Here is a 25,739-nt window from a genome sequence, read left to right as displayed (position 1 = left end):
GTTAGAAATCAGTTTCAAATTCATTGAAACTGACACTTTCCATAGCAGATACAACATCAGCAACAGCAATGAAAATGCCTCCACCTCCTCCTGCCAATGAGTCCAAAAACAGACACACAAACTTCTGAGGTGAGAGGACAGCTGAGTCTCCCCACATCCATTAATCCTTGACACTGCTCACAAGAATGCCAATTAGTGCCATTTGTGGCAGTGATTTTGTGACAGACATGAACTGACAGCTCCAACTCCTATGGCAAAATCCTGGCCCCTCTGCCTTTGACTTCAATGGGGTTAGGATTTCGCCCCTGAGGAATGGGGACATTTGTACAGGACACACTGTTTGGTTGTCATCCACCTTGGGCCAAACTCAGTCCAAGAATATAGAGGAGAAAGATTCTACATCCTATTATCCATTCAGAGTTAGGCAATCCCCCAATAAAGTATTTTTCACAGATAAGTCCTACTTTGTGTTAGCTGTTGCTATGGAAGGAATTAGGCTATCTTCTTGTTATCAGCAATCAGAATCCAATAAAACAACCTCTGTGATATATGCGTTTACAAAACGGACTGAATTCCAGACAACACAGTCTCATATTATTGATTCACAGCACTGGAAGTTAGACCATGACAAGGTAGATCAAATTTTTCCACACTGATTTTCAGGGGGAAAAAAAAAAAGACAAGTGGAAATTACATGTACATAACTCCACTCTGCCAAGGTATGCAACCATGAGCACAGTAGCAGGACAGGAATTTTGGACAAAATAAGGATAACACTCCGCAACTTTGCAGGATTGCTGCTAGGCGTTAGTCAATATTTCTTGGAAAGAGCTCTGCGATCCTATGAAGGTGATGTTAAAGAAGGTGGCAAAGGTCTCACAATAGAGATTCCTCTAAACCTGTTTCAACCTTCTACCCCAGGTCTGGGCAAAATACGGCCTGCACCTAGCCCGCTAAGCCATCACAGCCAACCCGGGACACAGCAGGGAGCACAAGGTAGAGTCTCTACTTGCCTTCCCCTCTCCTCTCCCCCCACCCAGAAAAGCAGCTACTGGGCCAATTCTCTTTCAAAACTGTGAGCAGGGAAGAGGGGACGAAGGCTTCAATGCTGCCCCCGCCCTCACGGTCCCATTGACCAGTTTTTGGCCAGAAATCAGCCAATGGGAGCTGCCTGTTTGAATAACAGGCAGCACACGAAACATCATGTCCCCTTCCCCTCACAGTTATTCACATATGCACGTGGCCTTGCAGTCTGTGCAGGGGCTGGGCAGGCAGGCAGCCAATCTGAGAAACGTGCTGGACTGCTGGTCAGGAGTCACCCCGGTAAATCTGCTGGCCACAGCCTGCCTCTAGCACCCCAGCCTCTCACTTCCCCAGACCTCGGCCCCCCCACTTCTGTTACCCTACTTCACATACCCAAGACCTCTGCCCCCCCTCCTGCACCCATATCTCCTCCCAGTTCTGGCACCCAATCCCTGGGACTGGGTCACAATCCCTTCCTAGCCCATGTCCCAACTCAAACCCCTGCATTGCTCCTGTACCCCAAACTCCTACCCAAGGTCACAATCCCTTCCTGCCCTAGGTCATATCCCAAACTTCTGAACCCGTCTCCTGTACCAGGTCACAACTGTCTCCTTCACCCAAACTTTCTCCTCCCAGACGCCATTCTCCCTCTTGCACCCCAATCCCTTACCCCAACCTCCCTTCTGCACTCAACTTCCATCCCAGATCCCACACCTCCTCCATTAATATCATGAGAGGGTTCAGTTCTCAAACACTTACCAAAATCTTGGAGTGGCTTTTCATCAAAAATTATTGTCCACCACCGTTCTACCTCCTTGCCTTGAATCTCATACCTATACTTATTTAACATTTTAAAGATACAGTAAGGGTGATTTCAGTTTTGACCCTAATCCAAACAACATTCTGAACCAGAACAATCTCCATATATTTACCAAAACCAAAATTTTGATTTCTGTGGGAGCTCTTCAATAATAGCATGCACTGTTATAAGTTAAAAATCAGTGTAGCCGATTGATGGAGGTTATGTATGCAACGCATATCTGTGATAATACCGAATTCAATCCCATCATGACACAAAGGGATTGCTGGATTTACAGTCCCAAATCTGCAGTCATCTTTTGGAGTGCCACAGAAGTTAAGAGGTTTCTGTAAGAATCTACCTGGATGGATCAAACTGCAAAATCAGGACCTATGTACATATATTTTAGTGAAGCTGTTGCATGGTATCTACACTAGACGATCCAACAGATGTCCCTAAATTTAATTCTAATATGAACTTTTAAACCCTCTGCCCACTAGATAATATATAACACCAAGATCTTGTTCATTTATGATAATTAAAAATCACTCAACACATTCTGTACAAGTAAGTGTATCAGGTCTGGATCTCTAGACAAGATAGTTCATCAATTCCTTTTTGAATGTTCTATTGTACTGCTATTGATGCACCAGTAATCAGCTACCAAGTTTCAACCCAAAGGTGGCAGTACTGCAGTAGAACCAAGAAGCCTGCTTTGAAAGAGCTAGTTTTCTGCGATAGCTAGAAATCAGAGAGGTTTAATCCCTATTGTCAAGTACACTGACAAGGGCAACTGTGCCTTATAAATAGTTCCATAGAATCATTCATCCAAAGATATATAACAAATTCCATTCAAACACACTGCAAGTCAGATATTATCTTCCTCACTTTAGACTTGGGGAAACTGAGGCAAAAAAAGGTTCATGGATTTATTCAAGATCACAGAGAGTCAGTGGAATAACAGGAAAGAATCAAGGAATCCTTATCCAGAATACTCTATTCTAACTTCATTTTAATACCTAATTTATTTCATTATCAAACATTAACGCTGTCGCCATCTATGCTGGTACACTGCATATTCCAGAGGGGAAAGTTAGCATGCAAGAGTAGAAGCCAAATATTTGGGGGGAGAGTGTGGAAGAGGAAAGAGCAGAAAAAAGCCAAATAATGTTTGTGAAACAGCTGAATTAGGCAGGGAAAGAAACAAAGAATAGAATTATAAACCGTTAATAACCAAAAGTTCAAAATAAAATGAGAAATACAGAGACCTTTTGAGAGAAGAAGGAATTCTTGGAGTTAAGATTCAAACTGGAGTTCTATCTAGAACAGAACACCAACATCACAGATTTGGAGATGAGTCCACTTGATTTCAGCTGATTAATGTGTTGCTATTTCAAAGAGGCTAAAATAACTACAAGCTAAAGCTCTGGAGATTTGGAAGCCATTTCATCTGAAAAATCACTGAAGAGAAGTCCAACTGTTACTGTCAAGAAACATGGAGTCTGAACAACCATGAGAGTGGCCCTTTTGACAGCAGTGGAGAAGATGAGAAAGAGCAGTCTGAGCTGAAAGCACAAATAAACTCTTAGAAACACGTTTTGAATCTGGCTATTCTATCCCTCTGGTTCCAATTTAGAATCTGACTATTAAAAACAGATTTTAGAAGGGCTTCCCCTGAACTATGCCCATGAAATATTTATCACAAGCAACCACACAAACAAGGAGTAGGTAGAATAATTGTTTGGAGAGTCAGAATCCTAATTTGGGAGGAGTGGAGATGTTGTCAGTGTCCGTTTAATTTCTCAGTATAGGATGAATATTAATTTCTCAGTATGAATATTAATTTCTAATTAACACAAGATTCCTTCTGGCCCATTACGCCTTTTTTAGGTAAAGTGAAGGTAAACAATAGTGTATTGTATTTCTTCAGATAGGATGGTGATGGGAAAAGTACAAAGAAATAAATTTCATCAGATGGAAAACATAAAAAAAGGAAAGGACAGAAATGTGAACAAAGAATCTTTACTGAAGCAGCAATTTGTCAGGCTAACCATTCAAAGACAAAGTCCTAAGCAAAGTCCACATGCATCTATGAAAAATGTTTCCAAAACACACACCCCAAATAAGAAAACTAGCCCTCCTCCCCAGCCCTTACATCTCTTAAAATCTGACTGATCTCAAATCTAAAACCAACTTTGTCAAAAAGTTTGCTTAGATCCATGAACTTGGGGCCAATTGGGGGGAAAACACTAGCTACTTCATAGTTGTTGCTCCAAGATGTCCATTTTAGCTCTAAATCAGAACTCGGATTGTGACCGGAGATACAAATATGGACCAATGCATTGGCCATAGGGAAGAAGAGCTCGCCAATTCTAGTCTACCTAATACCTAGCTAGAGCAGTCAAGTGTTTATGTACATAATAAAGGCTATCAAATGGGAATACAACTGAATGAATGCTCAATGGTGGACAAAAGTACAAGATACATCTCTTCAGATAATACTTTTGATCCCTTCCTGTCCCATACAAATTTATGGAGTTTAGCCAATATTACATGGTATTGCCCTCAAAAAGTAAAGGAGAAAATAGGCCCACCGACAACTATCTTTTCTGGCAGAGACTTATTCCTATTTTTAAAAAGGAGCAAGCAGCTTCAGCAGTAAGTTCTTGCAAAGTGTGGAAATGTCACTATCAATACTCTGCTATTACACACATCTGTTTCAGACTCTCACATTGATGATTGTGGCCACACTCCCCCGCAGTGTGTGCCCTTCTGGTGTGGAATAGCTTAGCTGTGGAGCAGTCTGTTTTCTTCGGGGCCTTAAGCTGTTCCCCTCAGCCTCCAGCACCTTGAAGGAACTTAGCCATCCAGTTGGGTCACCCAAAAGTTCCACGACTGTGTCCCAAATTCAGTACAGGCAGTCCCTGGGTTACGTGGATCCGACTTATGTCGGATCCCTACTTAAGAACGGGGTGAGGGATCCCGAACTAGCTGTGCCCCCCCCCCCGCCCAGCAGACCGCCGAGACGCTCCGCGGCGGTCTCGCCGCCTGCGTCCTCCGCGGCGAGAAAAGCTGCTCCGTGTCTCCCTGGTCTGCTGGGGGGTCTCCCGGCCCCCCCCCCCCTCAGCAGACTAGGGAGACGCGGAGCAAAGCCGCGGAGGACGCGGGCGGCGGGACCGCTGAGATGCGCCGTGGTCCCGCCGCCCCCATCCTCCGCGGCGAGAAAAGCTTGATCTGCTGGGGGCGGGGAGGGCGGGGCGCAGCTAGCGTGCCGCTCCACCCCTCCCCAGCAGACCAGGCTTTTCTCACCGCTGGTCAGTTTCAGCAGCAGCTGAATCAGGATGCCTGGGGTAGAGCAGCTGGGGGGCTGCCGGGTTAGTCCCACAGCGCCGAGATGCGGCACTACTGGACCAACCCAGCAGCACCCCAGCTGCTCTGCCCCAGGCGTCCCCAAGTCAGCTGATGCTGAAACTGATCAGCGGCTGATTCCAGGAAGCCCGGGGCAGAGCAACTCTGCCTCGGGCTTCCTGTAGTCAGCCGCTGGTCAGTTTCAGCAGCGGCTGAATCGGGGACACCTGGGGTACAATATGTACCAGTTCCGACTTACATACAAATTCAACTTAAGAACAAACCTATAGTCCCTATCTTGTACGTAACCCGGGGACTGCCTGTAGTACCCTAGTAAAACCCTGCATATGCCTAGCGTCAGCCATGGGCAGTGCTGGCTCCAAAGGCCCCTATACTCCAGCCCCTGGTCTGACTTCCGGTCTCAGCAGTCCAATTCCCCCCCAACTCCCAGGCTTCGCCTCTCAGTCCCGGCAGCCCAATCCCCCAGCCGCTCACTCCAACCGTCTCCCGGCTCCGGCGGTGAAATCCCAAGCCTCAACTTCCTCCTGGTACTGGTAGCCCCAATCTCCTGGCACCCTAATCTGCCTCCTAGCCTGCAGCTGTGCACTGCATCACTTCCTCCTACTCTTCTTTCCACCTCCATGCCCTATTTCTGCCCCTCCACATCTCCTGACCCCTACACAGCCTTGAACACAGTCCCCTACCCCAAGCTATTCTGCTCCCCTTCCCCCAGTGGGGGATACAAAGGGCAACTACTTGGGCAGTAGAGGGTATCAGAATTCATAAGGATGGCCTTGGGGGTGATTGGGTCCTCAACAGCCCACTGAGCCTTTCCTGACTCATGTGAGGTTTATACAACCTCATCCCAAGTCCAAATCCTGACACCCCTCATGAAGTATGAGCTACCAAACTATATGTACTGGGCAATTCCTCCACAGCCAGCACAGCCTCACTGCCTTATGCATGAGAAGAAAAGTCTGGTGCAGTCTAGCTCCCTCCTCCCCCAACTATGCAGCAGTGCATCATGAGCCCTTTGCATGGGTTCCCCAAATCCTCCTGCCCATGCAACACCCTCAGTATACCAGATATGTTGCCTAATGGCAATGGAATTCAAATTCAAGAAATGGCTGACCAGCAAGACCATTAGAGTGCCGCTCTCCTTGTAATGAAACAACACAAGACATACAATTTGTGGCAGAAAGAGAAATGATGCTTAAATAGACAGTTGCTGACAGAAGAAACCCATTTGCTTTCGATCTAATTTGTTTTTCCCCAGCAAAAGAATGTGGGGAATCTCAGTAGTGTTAAGAAGTGTATGTTCCATTGAGCTTGGATCGCTGAAATGAAAAGAGGACCTGAAGAAAAGGAGATCTTTAAATATTTATGCCATGTTACCTGCTATCACTACACTGCCCTGTGCATCTCATCAGTGTATCAAGTGTCTGATTTTAAGGGCATACCTCTGGCCAATAAATGTTAGCAGCCCTCTGCAAACTCTTCATCACACACAGGACTAGTTGCTTAGCAAAAGAAATCATGCCCAGAAAGAACAAAGTCTCTGTGCATTAGATGCATGCCACTGCACAGAATCCGGGATTAGAAACTAACATATACTCAGTAATAAAATGGCTCTTAAACTCAACAAAAAACCTCAAATAGGTATTGGTTACAGAAAACTGGAGCAAAAAGGAAAAGGCCTAGATAGTCATTACAAAGGATTAGAGCATCACAGCTCTCCCTCTTATGCTTTGCTCAGGTCCTTAACACAATGAATTTTTGTTTTTCAGAAAATAAAATGAAAATGTCCATGCTTCATTTGAATGGGGCTGGAGATGAGGGGTTCAGTATGCTGGCTGCCCAGGGAGAGAGACTTCCACAGCCCTCTCTCACCACTGCAGGTTGGGGCCAGGTGAGAAGCGCCTCTCCATGGTCATTGCAGCAGGCACAGCCGGGAAAGGGGTGCATGTCTGTCGGCTGGGACAGGTCCAGGTTTCTCTGCCCCCCCGTGCTCTCCAGCTATAGTGAGGAATGCAGCAAATGGTGCACTTTCCCCTCGCTCCCTGACAAAGGGAAACAGCCAGTAACGTCCCCATACAAATTAAAGGGAGGAGAGCTACAGCCTCCCACGCTTTCCCTAAAGGGAACCGAGAGGGTGGGAGGTTCAGGGCTGGGGCAGTCCCAGATGAGGGAACAGGGAGGAGTGCCCAGTCAGCCCCTTTCACCTTCCTGATGATTCTGTTTCTTTTGTGTATGGTTTAATGAAAAGCAATCCCATTCCAGTCACATCCCATTGTCCTGGTACAACCAAACCATTACACTGCTTTATGTTGCGATAAGAGGAAGTGGCCTATCAAATTTGATAGTCCTAGCTCTTATCATTTAAGAGGAGTTATTGAACAGATAGACAGACAGACAAACTCTCTCAAATATATAGTACATGTCTATGTTGCGAGATGGAGGAGTAATTTTCAGTTTGAGGAAATATACCAATGACTAATAGAGCTAGAGCTAAAAGTGAAGCTATGGCAGCTGATCAGGTGCAGGCCTACCATCTCCGAAAGGATATATACAGGCCGCCCTCGCTAGAAGTCCAAGATACAGTCCAAAAAACATGGACGTATAGCGAAACTTAATTTTTTCCCCATGGCTGACTTCCATTTCCACAAATTGGGAGGGGTTTTTGCATGACTGAAGAGCGGGGAATGGAAGGACTTATAACACATCAGTTCCTACAAGTGTCAACTACTTTAGTGCAGAATGGACTTATACCGGGGCAACACAGTGGAGACACCCTGTACTGAGCTGCTGTTCACAGCACTGTGGTGACCTTGCTATTTTTAGCGCACTAGCTCAATCACACTGCACAGGAATGTCTCTCGGAGCTCGAAATCAGCACCTTAGCTCCAGTGCACCTATTTCAGATGCACTGGGGTGAGGAAGAGCTAATCATCCAACAGCCCCCACTGTGAGAAAGAGATTAGGGAGAAGATTAAGGGGGGGGGGGGAGACAGGCACAGCCTGGCTTCGTCCCACTCTATTCATGAACCTGTGTAGCTAGCCATGTGTACTGAAGCATGGGGACCACGTTGCTCAGTGAAAAGGGTGAAGGAACCTACTTGTTCCCTAAAGCACGAAAGAAGCAGGAGAGGAATTGTGCTTCTAGGAGTTACAATTTGTGTCACCAACCCTAAGCATTAGAAAACATGAGCCTGTCCACCATCCCCAAAACATCATGTGAGTATTTGAAAATTCTCCTTCCATTTCAACGAATAATCAAAGTTTGCTCAAATCATGTAAAATAGACTTTAACTCCTTTTATAATAGGCATCAAATCTCTTTCTACCCTGTGCTTAAATGTAAGTAGTAAAAGTTATTGTGTGGCTTCCCGCAAATTACCACAGTCTTTATTTGCCCACCCTATCACACCTACGCTATAGTACATTGTACTTGCTCCTGCTATTATGGCAGCAGATCTAAAGGGACTGGGACTCCCAGCTGCTGCAACTGCGGTAGCAAAGGCACCTTTTAACTAGCTGCTAGAGCACCATGCAGCGTACTCTGGGCGGTTCTAAGAGTTGTGGGGGAGGAGGGCAGCCTGAGAGTGCAGAACCAGGCCCCTCCCACCTTCCCGAGGGGCCTGACATGGCTGTTGGCTCCCCTGTGTGGGATACCAGGGCAGGGCACTGTCATTGCCATCAGCGTGTGAGGTCAGCATTAGACAGCAAAGAATCAAATGATGAATGGATAATTTATTTGGTTTCTAGGTCCTTCCAAAATACTCAAACGACTTGGGCTCAGGAAGCTCAAAGCAGGATGGATGTTTCCGCTCAGGTAGGGCCCCATGTTCTGAAAGCTGGTGAGGGGGGAGGGTCTAAGAGCTCAAGCAAAATGTCTACATTACTATTTTTAGCTCCACAGCACAGTTCAAAGAACTCAGACTCTGAGCTTTGATCCCACAGGTTTTTCTGTGCTATGGAGACACACCAGTGTGGAGAGAGCCACAGACCTCTTCGGTGAGGCTGCATGTCATAGGTCACACTTTAGAATTAGCAGCCCAGTAGAGCAAACAAGGTCCCTTAAGCATTGCCATTTTACTAGGCCTTATAGTGGAGTTGTGACTTGTTAGTAGTACCACTCTTAATTATTTTCCAATGCTATGTACTGCATTGCAAGGATGATGCAAGCTGCGTGTTGACACTGATGCTATATTTCAACTGGAAAAAAAAAGCTAGCTTTGATTTTAACATACGTACATTTAATCCCCAAAGCATAATAGCCTTCCACAACTCTAGTTTGATGCTTTTATATAGTTTTCTTGTGGCTACCACCACTTCCTCCCATCCCTAGCCCCAGGGAGGGGTAAAGTAAGAAGGGTCCTAGGGACCTATCTTTATGCATGTACAGTAGTTCTAGAGTGAGGCGGCTTCAGGGAATACTGTAGAAACAGCCATTTGTTAGAATGCTGACTGTTCTAATTTTTCCCTTGTGTTTTTATCTACCATATTTTACATTTCCTGAGCCAAGTAAAATACGGCTAAGATCCTCATGCAGCAAACCTTCATAAAGTGAGAGGGTGGAGGAATTATTTATGACAATTTGATACCAACCTACAATGGGTAAAACAAGCTATCCCGGGAAAAGAACGGGAGAAAGGTACCTTAAACCAGATTTTTTTTAAAATGTTTCATTACTTTATCTTGTCCAAACTAAATGAAAGATGACATTTTTGGATCTCCGATTCCTTTTCTGCAGAAGCAGTAGGGTCACAGTTTCATGGCTAGGATCAGACAGAAAGTTTCTCATTATAGGTTTTCGAAGATGCCAGTAATTGTGCAAGTTGAAAGTTGGATTTTTCAGTAAATACTTCTTTCAAAAAGCATCAGCAAAACCTCTGTGCTGATTAAAAGGAAGCAAAAGAGAAAAAAATACTTAACATTTTATTTGTTCCTGGTAAAGCTGAGCAACTTAAAAAGGTCAAGAAAAAAATTCACCATTAACTGCACCGATAAATGTCTGTTCACTTTGGAGACATATTGGTTAACATTATAGGAAACATTAGTGGTAAGAGTCAGATGGTGTTTTAATTGTACAGTAAGTGGGAAAAATATTCAGTATAAGTGTACTTTGCCTTTGGTAAAAACCAACATCAGGTTACAACTGTTACTAAAAAGGAGGCTTAAACTATATACTTAAAAGGCTTTCTGCCTCATGTTCATAGTGCAGATTAGATCAGTATGAATAAAGAAAAAAAGGTCTCTCTGTAATAAACCAAGTGTATTTAATTAGAATTAGTTCAGTGTACAGTGGCAGGAGTATTGCAGTTCAGTGCGTAAGTTTGCTTCACTGGCAGCCTTCATCTATGACATGAAAAGAATCTGGGTTACAATAGACTCACATAAGTGTGCAATAACTGTATGTACATTGAAGTGCTTAAGACTGAACTGGTACCCTTCTTTATGAAGTCCCCCATTGTAGAACTCCATGATGAGTTTGATTGAATTAATATAAGGGGTTTTGTTTTTTACCTGGTGCCGAAAAATAAAACAAAACAGATAAGCATGCACTGATCACAATACAAGCTGGTCCTGTGGAAAGAAAAATGTAGCTAAATGTAAGCCACCAAGGTAAGAAACATACTCTCAGACAAAGAACTGTGTGTACATTAATAGTTTCCTAGGCTCGTTTATAGCTATTACATTGCTCGGGAATCCAGAAGTCCTCTTTGTCAATCTGAGTACAAGATTCAATAGTCAGGAAGATGACAAGACCAGTAACTCCCCTCCTTCCCCTACACACAAACCTCCTCCAACAAGTATGTTAGTTTTCCAGAAAAAACCTGCGGTGATTAAAACACACACACAATTATGTTCATAAGCTGCATACTTCCAAAATTACTACAGTGCATAATGAATGCACTAAAATGATGGGAATAGTCATTGTAATTACAGTCCTAAATAGGATAACTTTCTTCAGCTCAGTCTTGCATATTTTAGACCATCAATAGCAGCAGCAAGAAAACCCTAATCTTGACAGCAGGACTATGCAACGAAGATTCTTCAGTGACAGGCCTATGGCATCTTGCTTTACAAAATACAGAATGGTTTAAAAATGTTGCAAGGCCTTCTTGCAATTTAAGGCAGCTGTTCAGGTAAAAACCCAAAGCCAGAAGATTGTTTATTTTAATAAAGCTATTATGTGCACAACTCCAAATTAGGAATGGCAGGAGACATGGGGATGCCTAAACCACCACCACCTGTTTGCCCTGAAAATCAATTAAAGTCACACTATCACAGCAATCCTTTCTTAGCTAATAAAAGTTATACAGCTTTAACGTGCAGCTTTAGGTGCTTTCTGGGAATGTGCCTGAAACCTAAAGCCTGAGTCTCGCATTACTTTGATACTCACATGGATATGAGCTAACCAGTGTAAAACTAGTCTTTGGGGTGGGGGAGTAGTAAGGGGGAAAAAAAAAAAGACATTGAAGCTGCTGAGTTCATGAAGTGAATTGGGCCAATATTCAATACATTCTAACAATGCATCCTAGAACTATATATATTTTAAATAGGAGAAAAAAAATCAAAGCCCTTTATGACACACGCCTGTTCGACATATTCCGTGCTGCAGCAGAACAGATCCAACTTTGCAAGTTGAAAGCAAGGGCAGTAGAGACATCCCAAGTGTTTTAGTAATTAAACGAATATGCATAATGAACCATATGCCCAAAGGGCCTGTTCTTCATGTGGGCCAGATTTTTGTTTGAATTTTTAATTTTTATATACAGATGAAACATTTCATGTAATATAGCAACAGTGTGAGAGAACATGCAATGCAGAGAAGGGAGAGGCAACTAGCCATGTGAGAATGATCAGAGTACACTTGATAAATTCTGTTCTTAGATTTCCTATTCAGATCCAAGAATTAAGACATGTGCACGTTAATGATTATGAAAGCGATACTGCATAAGAACTGCTCCAGATTTTGAGTGAGCTTCATATACTTTTGGGTGAATACTCTTGTATAAAGTACAAGCACCACTGTACTAGCTTAGGATCTGGATTTACATACCTTAGCCCCACAACCAGCATTACAGTGGCTACTAGAACTACAGTGGTTAAAATAATTAAGATTATATACATTTAGTTACTGTACATTTACACTGGGAATAGAATTATCAACCCAATAAGTCTTATGTCAAGGAATGAAAAACAAAAACTGACCAGCTTTGGAAATAAACAGTTACTTCTAAGGAAACTCACGAAGTTAAACTTTTCATAGAGTTTGTCTGCTATTAGTTCAATTTCTATTGTTTACATTTTGAATGTAAAACAGATTCTCCTCCCTCTCTTTAAAGAATCCAAAAGGTGAAATAAATGAGCTGTAAATAATGTCACTCATTGCTTTCAGTCCTAATTCAGGGTTTATGCTTTTGACACTGCCTGGTTTACTTGATCTAGTGGTCTCCGTGGAAAGACAGATAAACTTCAACGGCTGTCAGAAGACAAAAATTGACAAGGAGCGTCACCTTTCCTGACTGCTTAAATCCTTTAAGGAAGTGTTGGAGCAATTAGAGAAGGAGTCTAATCTTTGCAGAGTGCATTAACACTCTCCGACCTCCCAGACAATAGATCAGAACTTAGACACATAATGCTTCCCTAAGGCTTTTTAGCCAGAGCAGTTGATCTCATAGTCACTCTGTATGTGTTACTATAGGTATCAGTGTGTAAGACATTATTCATTGTGCATTACAGGTCCACTATCTCTGTTAGTATCCTTCTAAAACACAGAGCAGGGAATCCATTGCAATCTATGGGACTGTAGAGTTATTACTTAAAAACAAACCAGGCATCAGTGCTACAGAATATCAACACTAATAATAATTTTAGGTTATTTGTATTCCTAAACAGAGAAATCTGTTTTTAAAACAACATTTTAGACAAAAATAATCTTTTAAAAAGAATGCAGTGCTTTACTTCTATAAAGGGATTTAGAGGAGAGGGAATTAGAGAAACTGATCTACTGGATTAAGCAAAATGGATGGTTGTAAAATATCCTCCAAAATGTGTACAAGAAAACAAAACTTCCACAAGTACTAATTGGTAGATCAAGGCATAATTTAGTTCCTAATGGAAACATGCTATTGAAAGGCTAATCTCACTGTCTAAATTATGCTCTCTCCATTTAATAGTCTAACCATTTTTAGAAAATTTGCTGAGCACATTTTTAAAATGGGACAAATTCTATGTTGTGATCTTCTGACAGAGGCTAGCCCTGAACATTGTTTATGTGGACATTGCAAAATGGGTTTTTACAGAGTAGCCAACTAGAGTCCCACCCACCTTTGAATAATGGGAGCTGCAATCAAGCTAATAAGTATTTTTTCTGTGCTTGAAACCATTTGATGTACATGGCCAGCTGATAATAGGGGTCAGATACCTAGGTACAGTTTGCAAGGTTCTGTTTGCATTTCCACCAGTGTACATGCAGCTGCTTTTGTGAAGTATCTTTGTTACAAATACATTCAGTTTATTCAGGAGAATATTTTTCAACTGTGCATAAACTTCAAAAACATGAAAAACAACAAAACATGTTGCAGCTGTGTGTGTGTGTGTGTGTGTGTGTGTGTGTGTGTGTGTGTGTGTGTGAGTGAGAGTGAGAGTGAGAGATCACATTATAGTACAGTGGTTTTAAAATTAAACAACAGAATACAGCAGAAAATTAACGCTTGGCTTTGAGACAAAATTATATAGTTACTATTTGATAGTAAAAGATAAAAGCTGAATAAAAAGGCACTAGTGTATCATAGAAAGCAATTTTGGGAGTTCTGACCCTAAACTAATAGGGGAAGTTTGTTTGTTGTTTTGGGGTTTGTTTTTTTAATCATAGGTTCCTGCAAATATAGTGTGCTACACTCAGAGACTCTTAACTTTCATATAAGGTTTTCATATGCTGAGACTGAAATAAATCAGAAAAATAAAGATTTGTGGGGAAAAACAGTACCATATGATCCATATATTTAAAAACACATGTCTAAAAATCACACATTAAAGGTAAAGAGGACCTAAACAATTCTAAAATGTGCTGGGAAAAAGATACAGATTAATGGAGTTTGGTGAAACAATAAAGAAGGTGTCAAAAATCAGGGTTATACTGTGAATCTAGTTTCAACCTTTGCTATAGAGATACTGCATCTCACCGTAATAATTTCATTTTTCCATAGTTTTCTATGACTTTGCGGATACACTCAGATAAAAATGCATTACTCTCCTCCTTCAAAATGGCTAAAAAGGAAGAGACTGGGCTAAAAATCCAATTGGACTTAATCTTATTATTTGATTTTAGGTATTTATACATTTATTATTAATAATTATTATTATTATCATCCGTAAGCCATACTGTATGCAACAACTCTGGACTTCCTGCTGGCTGAATGTAATCTCTGCCATGTGCATCAAATATTAAACTGCAATTAAAGAGAAGCAAAACTAAAGAGGGGGGAAAAGATATTTAAAAAATATATTTGCAAAAGGGGTTTCACACCTAGCTTCCTTCATTTCAGATCTTGTAAAGAACAGAAAAATAGAATGGTCTTTGCTAGCTGACCTCCCTTCCCTCCCTCGCCCTCTCGTGGTGCTTCACCATTGCTGTCATTGTTACCACAAAAGCAAAAATGTTGCATTGCCTTCAGAACACAATATTTCTTCCATTTGTCAAGATTTCTGCAAGTAGTGTTCGATTAGCACTGAATGTATGTATGAAAATTAAAGATAAAATGGTTCAACTATGAAGAAAAAAAAACCTGCCCAAAAAATCCCTGACCCCCCCCAAAAAAAAAAAAAAAAAAAAAAAAAAAAACCATTATGACAGGAGTGTGATCATTCATGAGAGTCTATCGCCACCTACAGGATTTTCCTTCATTTTGAAAACCAATTAAAAATCCTAGATGAACAGTTTGCTCAAAAATAGAGGGACAGATACTCAGCTGGTGTAAAGTGGCACAGGTACACAGAAGCCAGTGAAGTTATGTTGATTTCTACCATTTGAGTATCTAGTTCTAACTATTTCTATGAGTTCAAAAGAGAGTGAAAAGCCCAATTTTTAGAGAATTTTTTCTTTTACATAATACTTGTATGAAAAACTCAGTAATTTTTTTTAAGTGGAGACACTAAAATAAAACTGCTACAGGAAGTCTCTACTAATGGAAGAATCAATTAAGGTCCGTGTGAGTCTCCCTCATACCACAAATACTCCTACTGGTACTGTGAGAAGTTTTCTGAGAGATGACAGGGTTAAAATAACAGTGAAAACTCCAAGAGATCCCGGAAAAAGAAAAAAGTACTTTTGTGGTTTGCAAAATGTGGCACATTTTTAACTGAATGTTTAATATTAATGTCTATGTACTTTCTGAGGGTGCTAAAAAGTTTTATCTTCATGAAATTTTAATGGGTAACATTCATTCCTTCAATACTGTTAATTTTCTGTGATGCAGTCCACAAGTGAAAACTAAAGCAAGTATGTAAGTGTTATAAGTGTGGAAACTGAAAAATAGAGAATTATTTTCCAGTAGTACCAAATGAGCCAATTTGATGGGTTACAAGTACATTTTTACCACCTGTGTGTGGAATAGTCAGATGATAAAAATTACAATTATTGTTTTCTCATACATTCAAAATATATTCTAGACACATTTTGTTTTACTGCACTCTCATGACAGAAGAGCTGCACATTGTACTGTATTTGTCTGTATATTTTTGTAGGAAATTCCTATTGGCATCAGTGGAATTCTGTATAGAGACTGAGGGGAGTATGTGACCTACTGAATCAAGGATGACCTATGACAGTAAGAACAATGAGCTAAATCTATTTCTGGCACGAGTAGATGTTGCATCTCCACTGACAGCAACGGAACAGATTCTGCACACATGGACCGTGAATTTGGACCCATGTCCTTGACAGCTAGTTGAATCCCAAGAAAGATACTGGATTGTAATGATTTGTGATTAGAACAACAAGGAAAAGCTCTGACTGTATCTGTTAAAAGTCTAGGGAGTACTAGAAATCCCGTGGAATGGGATTGGACCCTGATTTTATTTTGTGGAACATAGTGTACGTTAAATAAATAGAAATTGTGTGAGATTGGTATAAAACCAATAATATCTTGTAAAATTAGATTCATAACTTCAAAAAACTAAGATGTAAGATATAAAAAAGGCTTCATAAATCAAACTGCTAAGGTACAATACACTATAGCAAACGAACCAGACCACAAAGAGAGTTCTCTCTTCATAAACATCAGATCAGGCAGCTAAAATTATTACCAAAGCTCTCTTGTAACTGTCACCTGTGGTGGGTATAATTACAGGCTACTGCTACAAGCACGCCCACGTCATATGGCAATAAAAGGACCGACAGCTTGCCAAGACCAGGCAGACAATGGAGAACACACACCACCTGACGAGAGCCCCAAAAAGATCAGCCAGGGAGACTAATAAAAATGACAGCTTAAAAACAAATGACAAAGCTTGAACCACAAAAAAGGCAATATCAAATTAGTTGGAAATGCACGCGCCGAGCAGAGTGCTCCAACAGGTCACATCTCAAGCGGAAAGCCAGTTAGAACTGTTGTCACCTACGTTTGGTTCAAGTTTAAGCTCTAAAGAACCCTTTTCATTAGACAAAATGTTTGCACATTTGGGGCTGACTTTATGTGTCGTTATTAGACAGCCACCGATGAAAACTGCACATTATTAATTCAGCTCAGTAAGAGGGGGCTGTTTTAAGGGGTTATCTATCCTTGTACCACAACAGTGAATTCATCTCTGTCTTTGGAAGCCTGCATGTGCGGCTCCTGATGACCCACAGGCAATGGGAGCTATGGCTGCAACTTTTGGATTACAAATATAAAACAGCCTGAGACTCCATTTAAATTCAGTTTAATATAAGTATAGGACAAATGGGAAGCAAGGACTGAAGACTATCCAAGCCGCCAGTGCTGAGGGATTAATTTCTAAGCGATGCATGCAAGTGCTGCTATTATTCACATAAATGAATACAAGCTAGAATCATGGCAAGAATTTGAGCCACCAAAGGCAGGAAAATTCACAGCTAACGATGAAAGGTCCAATTCACAGTGCAGTACAGCTAAGCAGACAACGAAGAGTACAGAATTAACCCTTAAATGCCCTCCGCAAAACTATTTGATAAACCTGTTTCATAAGGGGTGTTTTGCTTGATGTGGTCCTTCAAGACACTTTAGAAAGAGCTCCATCACAGAATCAATGTAGGACTGTCAGATTCTTAATGACTGTTTGATTTCTTAAAATCTTTGCATAAATCTGAAGTTTCCTTTAGTGTAAGTGGAAGTAGCAGTAATGGTTGACAAGTCATTGAAGACTGAAATGTGGACAATTAAAACATCAGAAATAGATCTATAGAAATAGTAAAGAATCACCAGAAGGACTCATTGTCTTCCCACACTGAACAAGAACAGTACTCGAAAAAGAAAAACAGTGTTACTACCAAAGAGACAATCTTCCCCTCCCTTTCATTTCAGAGTTTCTGACTAGGGCTTTCCTCAGTTCCTGTGTTGCTTGGGTTCCTAATACAGTTTTAGAGAAGCAACAGTTATATCCAGAAAGAGATTGGCTTGAGCTGCAAAGTTCAGATCCCAACTTTCAGCAGACTGAGGTGAGGTTGGATTGGAGATGCTTATTAGGCCCTTTATTTAAAACTATGAGATTCTCTCCAGTACACGTTGGATCAACACTTCAGTGATCAACCAACTAGCAATTGATTTAGCAAGGGTAAGTAAAGACCCACTAAATCAACCGCTGATCACTCTCCTGTCAACTCCAGCAGAGTAAGATAAGTAAGGGAGTTGACAGGAGAGGTTTTGTTTTGGGTCCACCCCTCTTAGTGTGGACCCCACAATGAGGAGAATTAAGTTATGTCAATCTGAGTTACACTACTTATGTAATTCAGACTGCATAGCTTACTTTGACCTATCCTATACCCTCATAAGATTATTCTCTACATTATAAAAGCCAAGATTTCATTTTGCTTCCTCTACACCAGTGGGCCATATGGCTCCCAAGGGGCAACGCCCTACATCCAGGGGGCCGCATGGAAAAAATGAAACATTAGGTAAATTATGTACCTTTTTCCCCCCCCAACTAACAGCGGCTATGAGGGGGGCTACAGAGGTAAACGAGGGTCAGAAGGGGGCCATGAGCAAAGAAAGGTTGAGAAACACAGCTCTACACTATGGCCTTGCTACTACATATAAAAGCCCACATTTGTGCATGCAGCTCTATTACATGAGCATGACCAGAAACATGCAGGCAAGAGTTCTGATGAACAAGAATCTCATATGGACAACAAAAGAAACTCAGTGAGAACACATTCTTGTAGAGACTCCAAGCTATGAATTTTTGGAAAGGAGGAATGGAAGACTATTGTGAAAGCCTGATTCTTCTCTGAGTTCTGCTGCAGCAGTTAATATTCCCAGAGCACTTAATATTCCCAGAGCAGTGACAATCACAGTAATGACAATGAGATGCATGCGCACAAGAAAAGCAAACAAATGTTATTTCTAGCTCTTTCAAAAATGCATGGACAAAGTTAATAGGGAAATAGCCACTTGGAAGCATCACAACATTGTAAGCAATAGTTAAAAGACAATGTTTAACATTTAAAGTTTGGGTGAAGCTAAGCTGAGCAGTGATTCACGTAAATTAGCCTTTCAGCTCTAAAGAGGAAAGATAATCATGTGGTTCTAGCAGAGGCCTGTGAGTCAGAAGTCCTGGTCTTTATTCCTCACTCTGCCAGTGACTCAGTGTGTGACCTCGTACAAGTCCCAAAAACCCTTTCGCTGGAGGTTTAACATCTTTCACTGTTGCTCAGGCAGCAAGGTAAAAGTGACTCAAACACAGCAAGGACACTTGTTGAACTGCAGCTATCAGCAAGTTCTGGACACACACTATTCCTGGTGGGTTAAGAACTGCAACACTCTCTTTCCATCTGTATGGTCACAGTGCTAGGCAAGCATTCTCCCTTCCTGGGTGTCATCAGACCTGCCTGGTGTCACAGCTCACATAACACACGCTCACTGCTACAAAAATCAATAATATATCAGACCTTGATGGGAGGAGAGAAAAGTCACCCCCTAAATATCCTGTAATCATGAACTGAGCTAAAAGCAAATGGCTCCTGAGTTCTAATCTCAGCTCTTCTACTCGCTGGTCTTAATACCTTTGCAGACTTCACAACTTTTACATAACCAGGCCTTCCTAATACTTTGGAGGAGGCACCTCTCATTCATCACCTACACTACAGAAAAGATAACTAAGAAATTAAACATGGTCACTGCTGACACAGCTGGGAACAGCACTTTTCAAATTAAATGAACCAAATTAAATGCTTGCCCAACCCTTGCTAACACAATGTGGATGTCTAGGGACCACATTGCCATGGAGGAAGCCTCAGAATCCTATACCTCCATACAGGATGTTAATTGTTCTTTAATTCAAACAGTAAAAGCGCATGCTTTTAAATCTAAAGATCCCAGATTCAACTCCTTCAAATGATGAAAACAGGGGCCTTGTTTTTTTCTATTCTAACCACTATACCAAAGTCTGCTTCCAAACCCAGGAACTAAACCAGGGAGCCAATTTGCCTATTTTCTACAGAACATTTCTCATAAAAGATAACACCATCCCTTCACCTAAGGCTGAGGTAGCAGAGATCTGTGCTGGGATGACAAGATTGTGGGTTAAAACCTAGCTCCTGACTCATGTAAATCAGGGTGGAGTGCCTGGAATAACTATTGTAGTGATGTCCGTATTCATTATCAGGGCTCGACAATTTAGGTAATCTATTCGCCATGGGCGAGTAGATTATAGCCCGGCACGGCGTCGCAACGTGGTCTGGGCATGCGCAGCGTGCTGAACCGCATGGCTGGCGAGCGGGGCTCACCACGGCTTGGCGAGCCCTGTTCATTACACTAGGAGGTGAATTTGGATGCTGTGTGAACAGGGCCAGCTAAACATACCAATGTTTTGCTACCCAAGGCAGAAAACCCCTTGCTGACCTGTGCGTTAATGCTGAATATTTAGCGTTTGTATTTGGCTTATTGAGAACTTGCCCATTAAGAACAGGGCGGGACATGTATGATGGGCTTTGTCTGTAGAAAGCTGAGAATCATGGGGGAGATGTGGCTATGAAACCAGAAAATACCCACCCTACATCCAGAAAGTTGAGTACTTGATTTAATAAATGTACATACAGTATATCTTTCCAGAAAACGAGGTTACATCTATATTACTGGTGCTAATTAGGGGATATTGCTAATGAACATCAGCACCTTTTGGCTATAGGACACCAGTATAGATCCAGCCCAATTAATCAAGGATTAAAAGTGATTCACATATAATGAGATGTTGGTGGAACTTCTATGAAATGAGTGTGGTGGGACTCAGTTCTAGTTTCCAGTTCACAGACTCATCATCATGCTTTGCACTAACTGGGGCCCAAGAACCTCATGGACCACATTAGTAGCTTTGTCTATTGAGACAATTTTTTATTTCAAAAGGTAAAGAAAGCTTAACATTTACTGGCCAACCAGCCTCAACCACCAGCTATGTCTGGCCTTGGAAAACAATTTCTACCTGTCTCTGTCCCTGTCGGCAGCTCTGATTAGCAGAGGCCCAACACTGAGATAGTGGGATATGCCTAAAACAAGTCTGAGGAATAATGGCATAGCTCACTATGGAAGATTAGGAAAGACAGGGGAGTTGCTGAAGGAGATCAACAGCGAGGTCAGAAGTTACCTCAGATACAATGGTATCTTTGGTTTGCACCTTACGCCTGACTGTAGTCAAATGTCTCTTACGATTTCCATGAAATTTTTTTAAAAGGAATACAATAGTAAAAGGCAAGCAATAGGTTATTTCAATTTGCACTAGATTATAGTTTTCTTAATGCAATTACTGTAATTTCATTAAATGACATACCTATTAATGCATGGAAAATTGTCAATAGAAGGTGCAATTATGTTGTATAAAATCATAAGCACAACGTGCAACGATGCATAATTATTTATAAAAATCATTCTGTGATTATAATTAACTTTTAAAATATTTTAAAAATGTATAATATACAGCAATAGCAATTAACTTCACAATTAACTTCTGAGTTTAACTTTCACAATCACATTTGTGGGCTTTTTGACTATGAACTAAACGAGATGAAAAACAGCATCTAAATAAATTTAAGCTGTGGATTTCCATTTATATGTCTAATGTTGGAAAAAGCCAGCAAGTTGTGGCCATTTGTGTGTGTCAATTTGCTCATAAGCAGAACATACCTATGGAAAATTCCAGACTGAAGATAGAAATTAATACATGATTAATACATGAGTAGTACATTAAGGAAATGATGTTGAAATGGATGATGGTATACACCCAACCGCTAGAAGCTGAAGATCAACACATTCAATTTAGAAATTAGGCACCAATTTTTAACACTGAGGGAGATCAGCCTTTAAAATTAACTATCAACTGAAATCTTGCATGTCAAAAATGGATGCCTTTCTGGAGATAGGCTTTAGCCAAATAGATGTTACTAGGCGGGGGGGGAGGGAGGGGGAGAAAGGGGGCCGACAGCCAACACAGACCCTTGGGCAAGGTGGGAAGGGAGGCTCCGTTCTTCCAGAAGTGAAGAAGGGGGGAGGGCCTAGAGCAGTCAGCCTTCCATGCCAGCTGGAGTGCAGAGCGCCCCCTTGCCCCAAGCCTCAGAGGTTCCCGGAGTCTGAAATGTGGTGCTATGGCAGAGATGTAAATAGCCCAGTAGCAGTGACAGCAGCTAGGAACTCCATGCCCCTTTCAATTGCTAGGCCCCCGGGCAACTGCTCCCTTTCAGTGGGCCTGTGAGTAGGCTTAATGCAGATGTAGCTGAGTGAAATTTAACGGCATGAGATGTCCAGTAGGTCAAACTAGATGAACTAATGGTCCCTTCTGGCCTTAAACTTTATGTGTATGTTCACACTGTACCAGGGAGTGAGTGTCCCAGTGGAAGTAGATAGACCTGCAGTAGTGTGGTTTGAGGTAGCACCCTAAATATAGCAACAGGGACATCCTGGCTCTAGTGGGAGTATGTGTTTGATTTGGATATTCCTCGCTATGTACCAATATATCAATGTATTTTTTTCTGGATCTGCTGTGATTGTGACATTAACTTCGTAGACAACCAAAGGTTTATAGACAGCCTGAACACAGATGTGGTACGTAGACCTTGTATTGGCCCTATGTACAGTTTCCCTTTGTGCAATGGACTTGGTCATTGAAACTCCACCTTTCCCCTCATCTTCCACATGCTAAGATTCAACTGATTAAATTCTGATTTCATGTTAACACCTTTGTCATTGAAAAAAGTACTCAAGTTTAGTATCGGTGCAAATGTCTGTAGAAATAGCGTGATGGGATGAATTCCTCACACTGGCTCCTGAGGGGCAAATTAGGCCAGGCAAACTTAACTGACCAATTAAGCAGCCAGTAGGGGAGAGATACAGGCCAGAAAGAAGCCACTAATTGGGAGGCAGGCACCGCTAGGATGGAATAGGAGGGGCCTGTAAAAAGCCCAGTAGCTGCAAATAGCAAGAGGCACTTCAGGAAAGACTGGCTGCAGTTACTCCCTGAGAGGAGGAAGTTGGGAGGCTAGTGTAACCAGAAAAGGTGGGAGACTAATGTAGAAAGAAACTCAGGGAATTAGCAGCAAAAGCTAAGACAATACAGACCTTGTTTGCATGTTATAGGGTCCCTGAGCTGGAATCCGGCATACAGGAAGGACCTAGGTTACCCTTCCAGCCACTGAGTAGTTGCACAATTAGAGATGTCAACCAAACAGCTGGTCCAGAATGACTGGGATTTTCTTGGAAGGGGAGGAACTTAGTGATGAGACTGGAGGGCCAAGTCACATTTGGAAGCTGCTGCAGTCAGATAAGCAGCACACCCTCAACTACCAGGGCATGCAAGCATTACTAAACTACAGTAAAATGTAATCTCATTTTACTGTAGTTGGAAAATCCCTCTTTGATTAATGCCACTTGGAGATAGCACTCTTCTCATTTTTCTGTGTCCCCTTCCCAGTTGATCTCTCTCCGTCTCTGGTTCTATCCATCTCTCTTTCTCTAATGTGCCTCCAGGCCATTAGTAAATATTCTTGTTAAATTTGCAGCTCTATTGACATTGAGGAGAAAACATTGCTGGTACACAGTAATGGAGGTCTGAGAGCAGCACATAGGTGAGGGCAAGAAGGGCTGGAGCTTTCCTGTGTTTTTGGTCATATTTTAAAGCCTGGCAATCATGCACAAATAGTATTTTTTTAAATATATACTATCACGGTACCGCCCATCAGCAACTGTGGTTGAATGAAGCTAATTACCTCCAGTACTTCCAATTATGAACAGAATCAAGACGTGCAAGTGATGTCTTGGGGAATCTCAGAGCCCTCTCCTGCTTCTAACATCAGAGTGGCCAGACAGTAAAAGACCTGTGGAACAGGCTCAGCTGAAATCAGGCTGCTTTAAGGAGAAAAGTGGTTTTCATTATTAGTCTAATTCATATTATTATTTGACCAGTAAGTAGATAAGAACCCAGCAGGTACTCCTAAACTTTTTGTCCCTTGGCTTTTCCAAGAACTCAGGGAAAGAGCAGCTGATGGAGTAGGAAGGAAGAGCAGACGTTTCTACACCAAGAGCGTTATATGTAGTCACTTTTGGCCTGCCTAGCAGAAGTGAAAGTAAGTGGGTGCACCCAAGAGTGCAGCTCCTGCAAGAGCTGGCTGAGATGTGGCAAAAGCCAGCAGGGAGGTATTTAAAAAGCCAGCAAGGACCGGGTTGCAGTAGGATAGTACCTGTAAGAAATTTTAGGTTACTTTCACTGCTGCTGCAGGTTTCATTTTGCACTTAGATCACTGCAGAAGACATTTCTAAAAGTATTGGCAGAGATACCAAAACTACTCATTGTGCAGGGTAGGGTGGGGATGGGGGACAGAATTAACATTGTAATGCTGAATTAGCTAGGTTTAAAATGTCTTGTCACGGGAAAGGTACTCTCTATGATTTTAACATTATACAGTCATTTCCCACACCCACACCTTCCAAAATGACATATCAAATGACATTAATTCTATTGGGAAAGCATCTATGACATGCAGTAGGAAAAGAGGAATTTGGAAAATTGCCCTTTTCACCTTCTGACCCCATTCCTCCTCCTAATGCATGCTGGATCATCACTTATAGCTCCTTATAGTCCTCTACACTTTTCCACTTTCAGTCCTCCTACACTTGCACTTTTTTCTTTGTGTTTCAGTTTCAGTTTCCTTCACTAGCGAACATTGTGAAATTTCTCCACAGCCTGGAAACAGACCCATCTCTAGGTTTGGTTTTGGCCCAGATTCAGCGAGATACTTAACTATATGCCTAACTTTAAACAAGTGCTTAAGAAATTTGCTGAATCAGAGCACCTGGCACCAAGAAAGAAAGTTGCTCACCAGGTGCAGTCATGTGGGTTCTTTGAGATGTTTGTCCCCATAGGTGCTCCACTCTGGGTGCTGGTGCATCCTTGTGCTGTCGACCAGAGTTTTTTTCTAGCAGCGCCCTGCCGTGCAGCGCATGCGTGGTAGCATCTCCTCATGCCTTTGGTGTCCGGTAGGTGTGTGCACAGCACGGCATCTCCATTCCTTTTCTAACTTAGTTCTAGCTCCAAAGAGTCTCCAAAGTAAGGGAAGGAGGGAGGATAGTGGAACACCCACGAGAACACACATCTCAGAGATGTAGCCAGGAATAAGTGGCTACTGGTTCGATGGGTAGTTTGGTTAACCTCTTCAGGACACAATTCAAATCCCATATAGGAGTCAGTGGACGTACTGATGGGAAAGTATATTGAAAGCCTGTAAGGAAACACTTGGTGATGGGATGTGCAAAAATAGAAGTGTTATCAGTGGTTTTGTGGAAGGCTGTGATTGCTGCCAAGAGGTAGTAAAGTATTATTGGTATGGGAGTGGTATCACGTGGGATACGATGGTTCTGTTTTACCTACTGTGAAAACTTCATCCCCTTGTAAATGTATGTTGATGAGCTTTTTTTAACTGCGTTGGAACAGGTAATTTTGGCATCCTGGAGCCATGCCTTCAGGTGAAGTTTCCCTGGATCAGGATGGAGAATTTTGTCATGGTGTTGAGTCAGCAGGTTGTGATGCAGGGGAAATGTGTGAGGATCTGCAATCACTAACTTATGCAGGTAAGGGAGCCAAGTCTGTCTGTACCATGACAGTGCGACCAGAATTACTTGTGCTCGGTCTTGTCTGATTTTCGTTATCACTCGATGGATCAGAGGTAGTAGTGGAAATGCATATAGGAGGGGAGCATCCCACTCTAGAAGGAAAGCATCCCCTTGAGAACCTCTGCCTAGGGCTGCTCTGGAAAAAAATAGATGGCATTTTCAATTGACTTGGTTGCAAACAGATCTCTTTCCGGTTGGCCTCATTTGCGAAAGACATTTGCAAAGTGACTCGTT

At 42.0% G+C, this 25,739-nt stretch overlaps 1 protein-coding gene across 6 annotated transcripts in view; it reads right to left on the bottom strand.

Moving 5' to 3' along the window:
* The window catches only part of MCTP2 (multiple C2 and transmembrane domain containing 2), a 184,733-nt gene that overhangs the window by 35,661 nt on the left and 123,333 nt on the right, over positions 1–25,739 (bottom strand). Inside the window, exon 18 of one of the 6 annotated variants that reach the window (XM_075897001.2) lies at positions 9,033–10,527. The exons of the other annotated variants lie outside the window; for them this stretch is intronic. Within the exon in view, the coding sequence (XP_075753116.2) occupies positions 10,459–10,527 (69 nt within the window). The 3' untranslated portion in view covers positions 9,033–10,458. Of the gene's footprint in view, positions 1–9,032; positions 10,528–25,739 lie in introns of those variants that run through there. 6 annotated transcript variants of the gene reach the window in all.

Source organism: Pelodiscus sinensis, chromosome 14, assembly GCF_052426305.1.
Source record: "Pelodiscus sinensis isolate ZL-2025 chromosome 14, ASM5242630v1, whole genome shotgun sequence".
NCBI lineage: Eukaryota > Metazoa > Chordata > Testudines > Trionychidae > Pelodiscus > Pelodiscus sinensis.
Note: the sequence above shows the minus strand (reverse complement) of the source record. Positions and strands in the feature narration are given on the sequence as shown.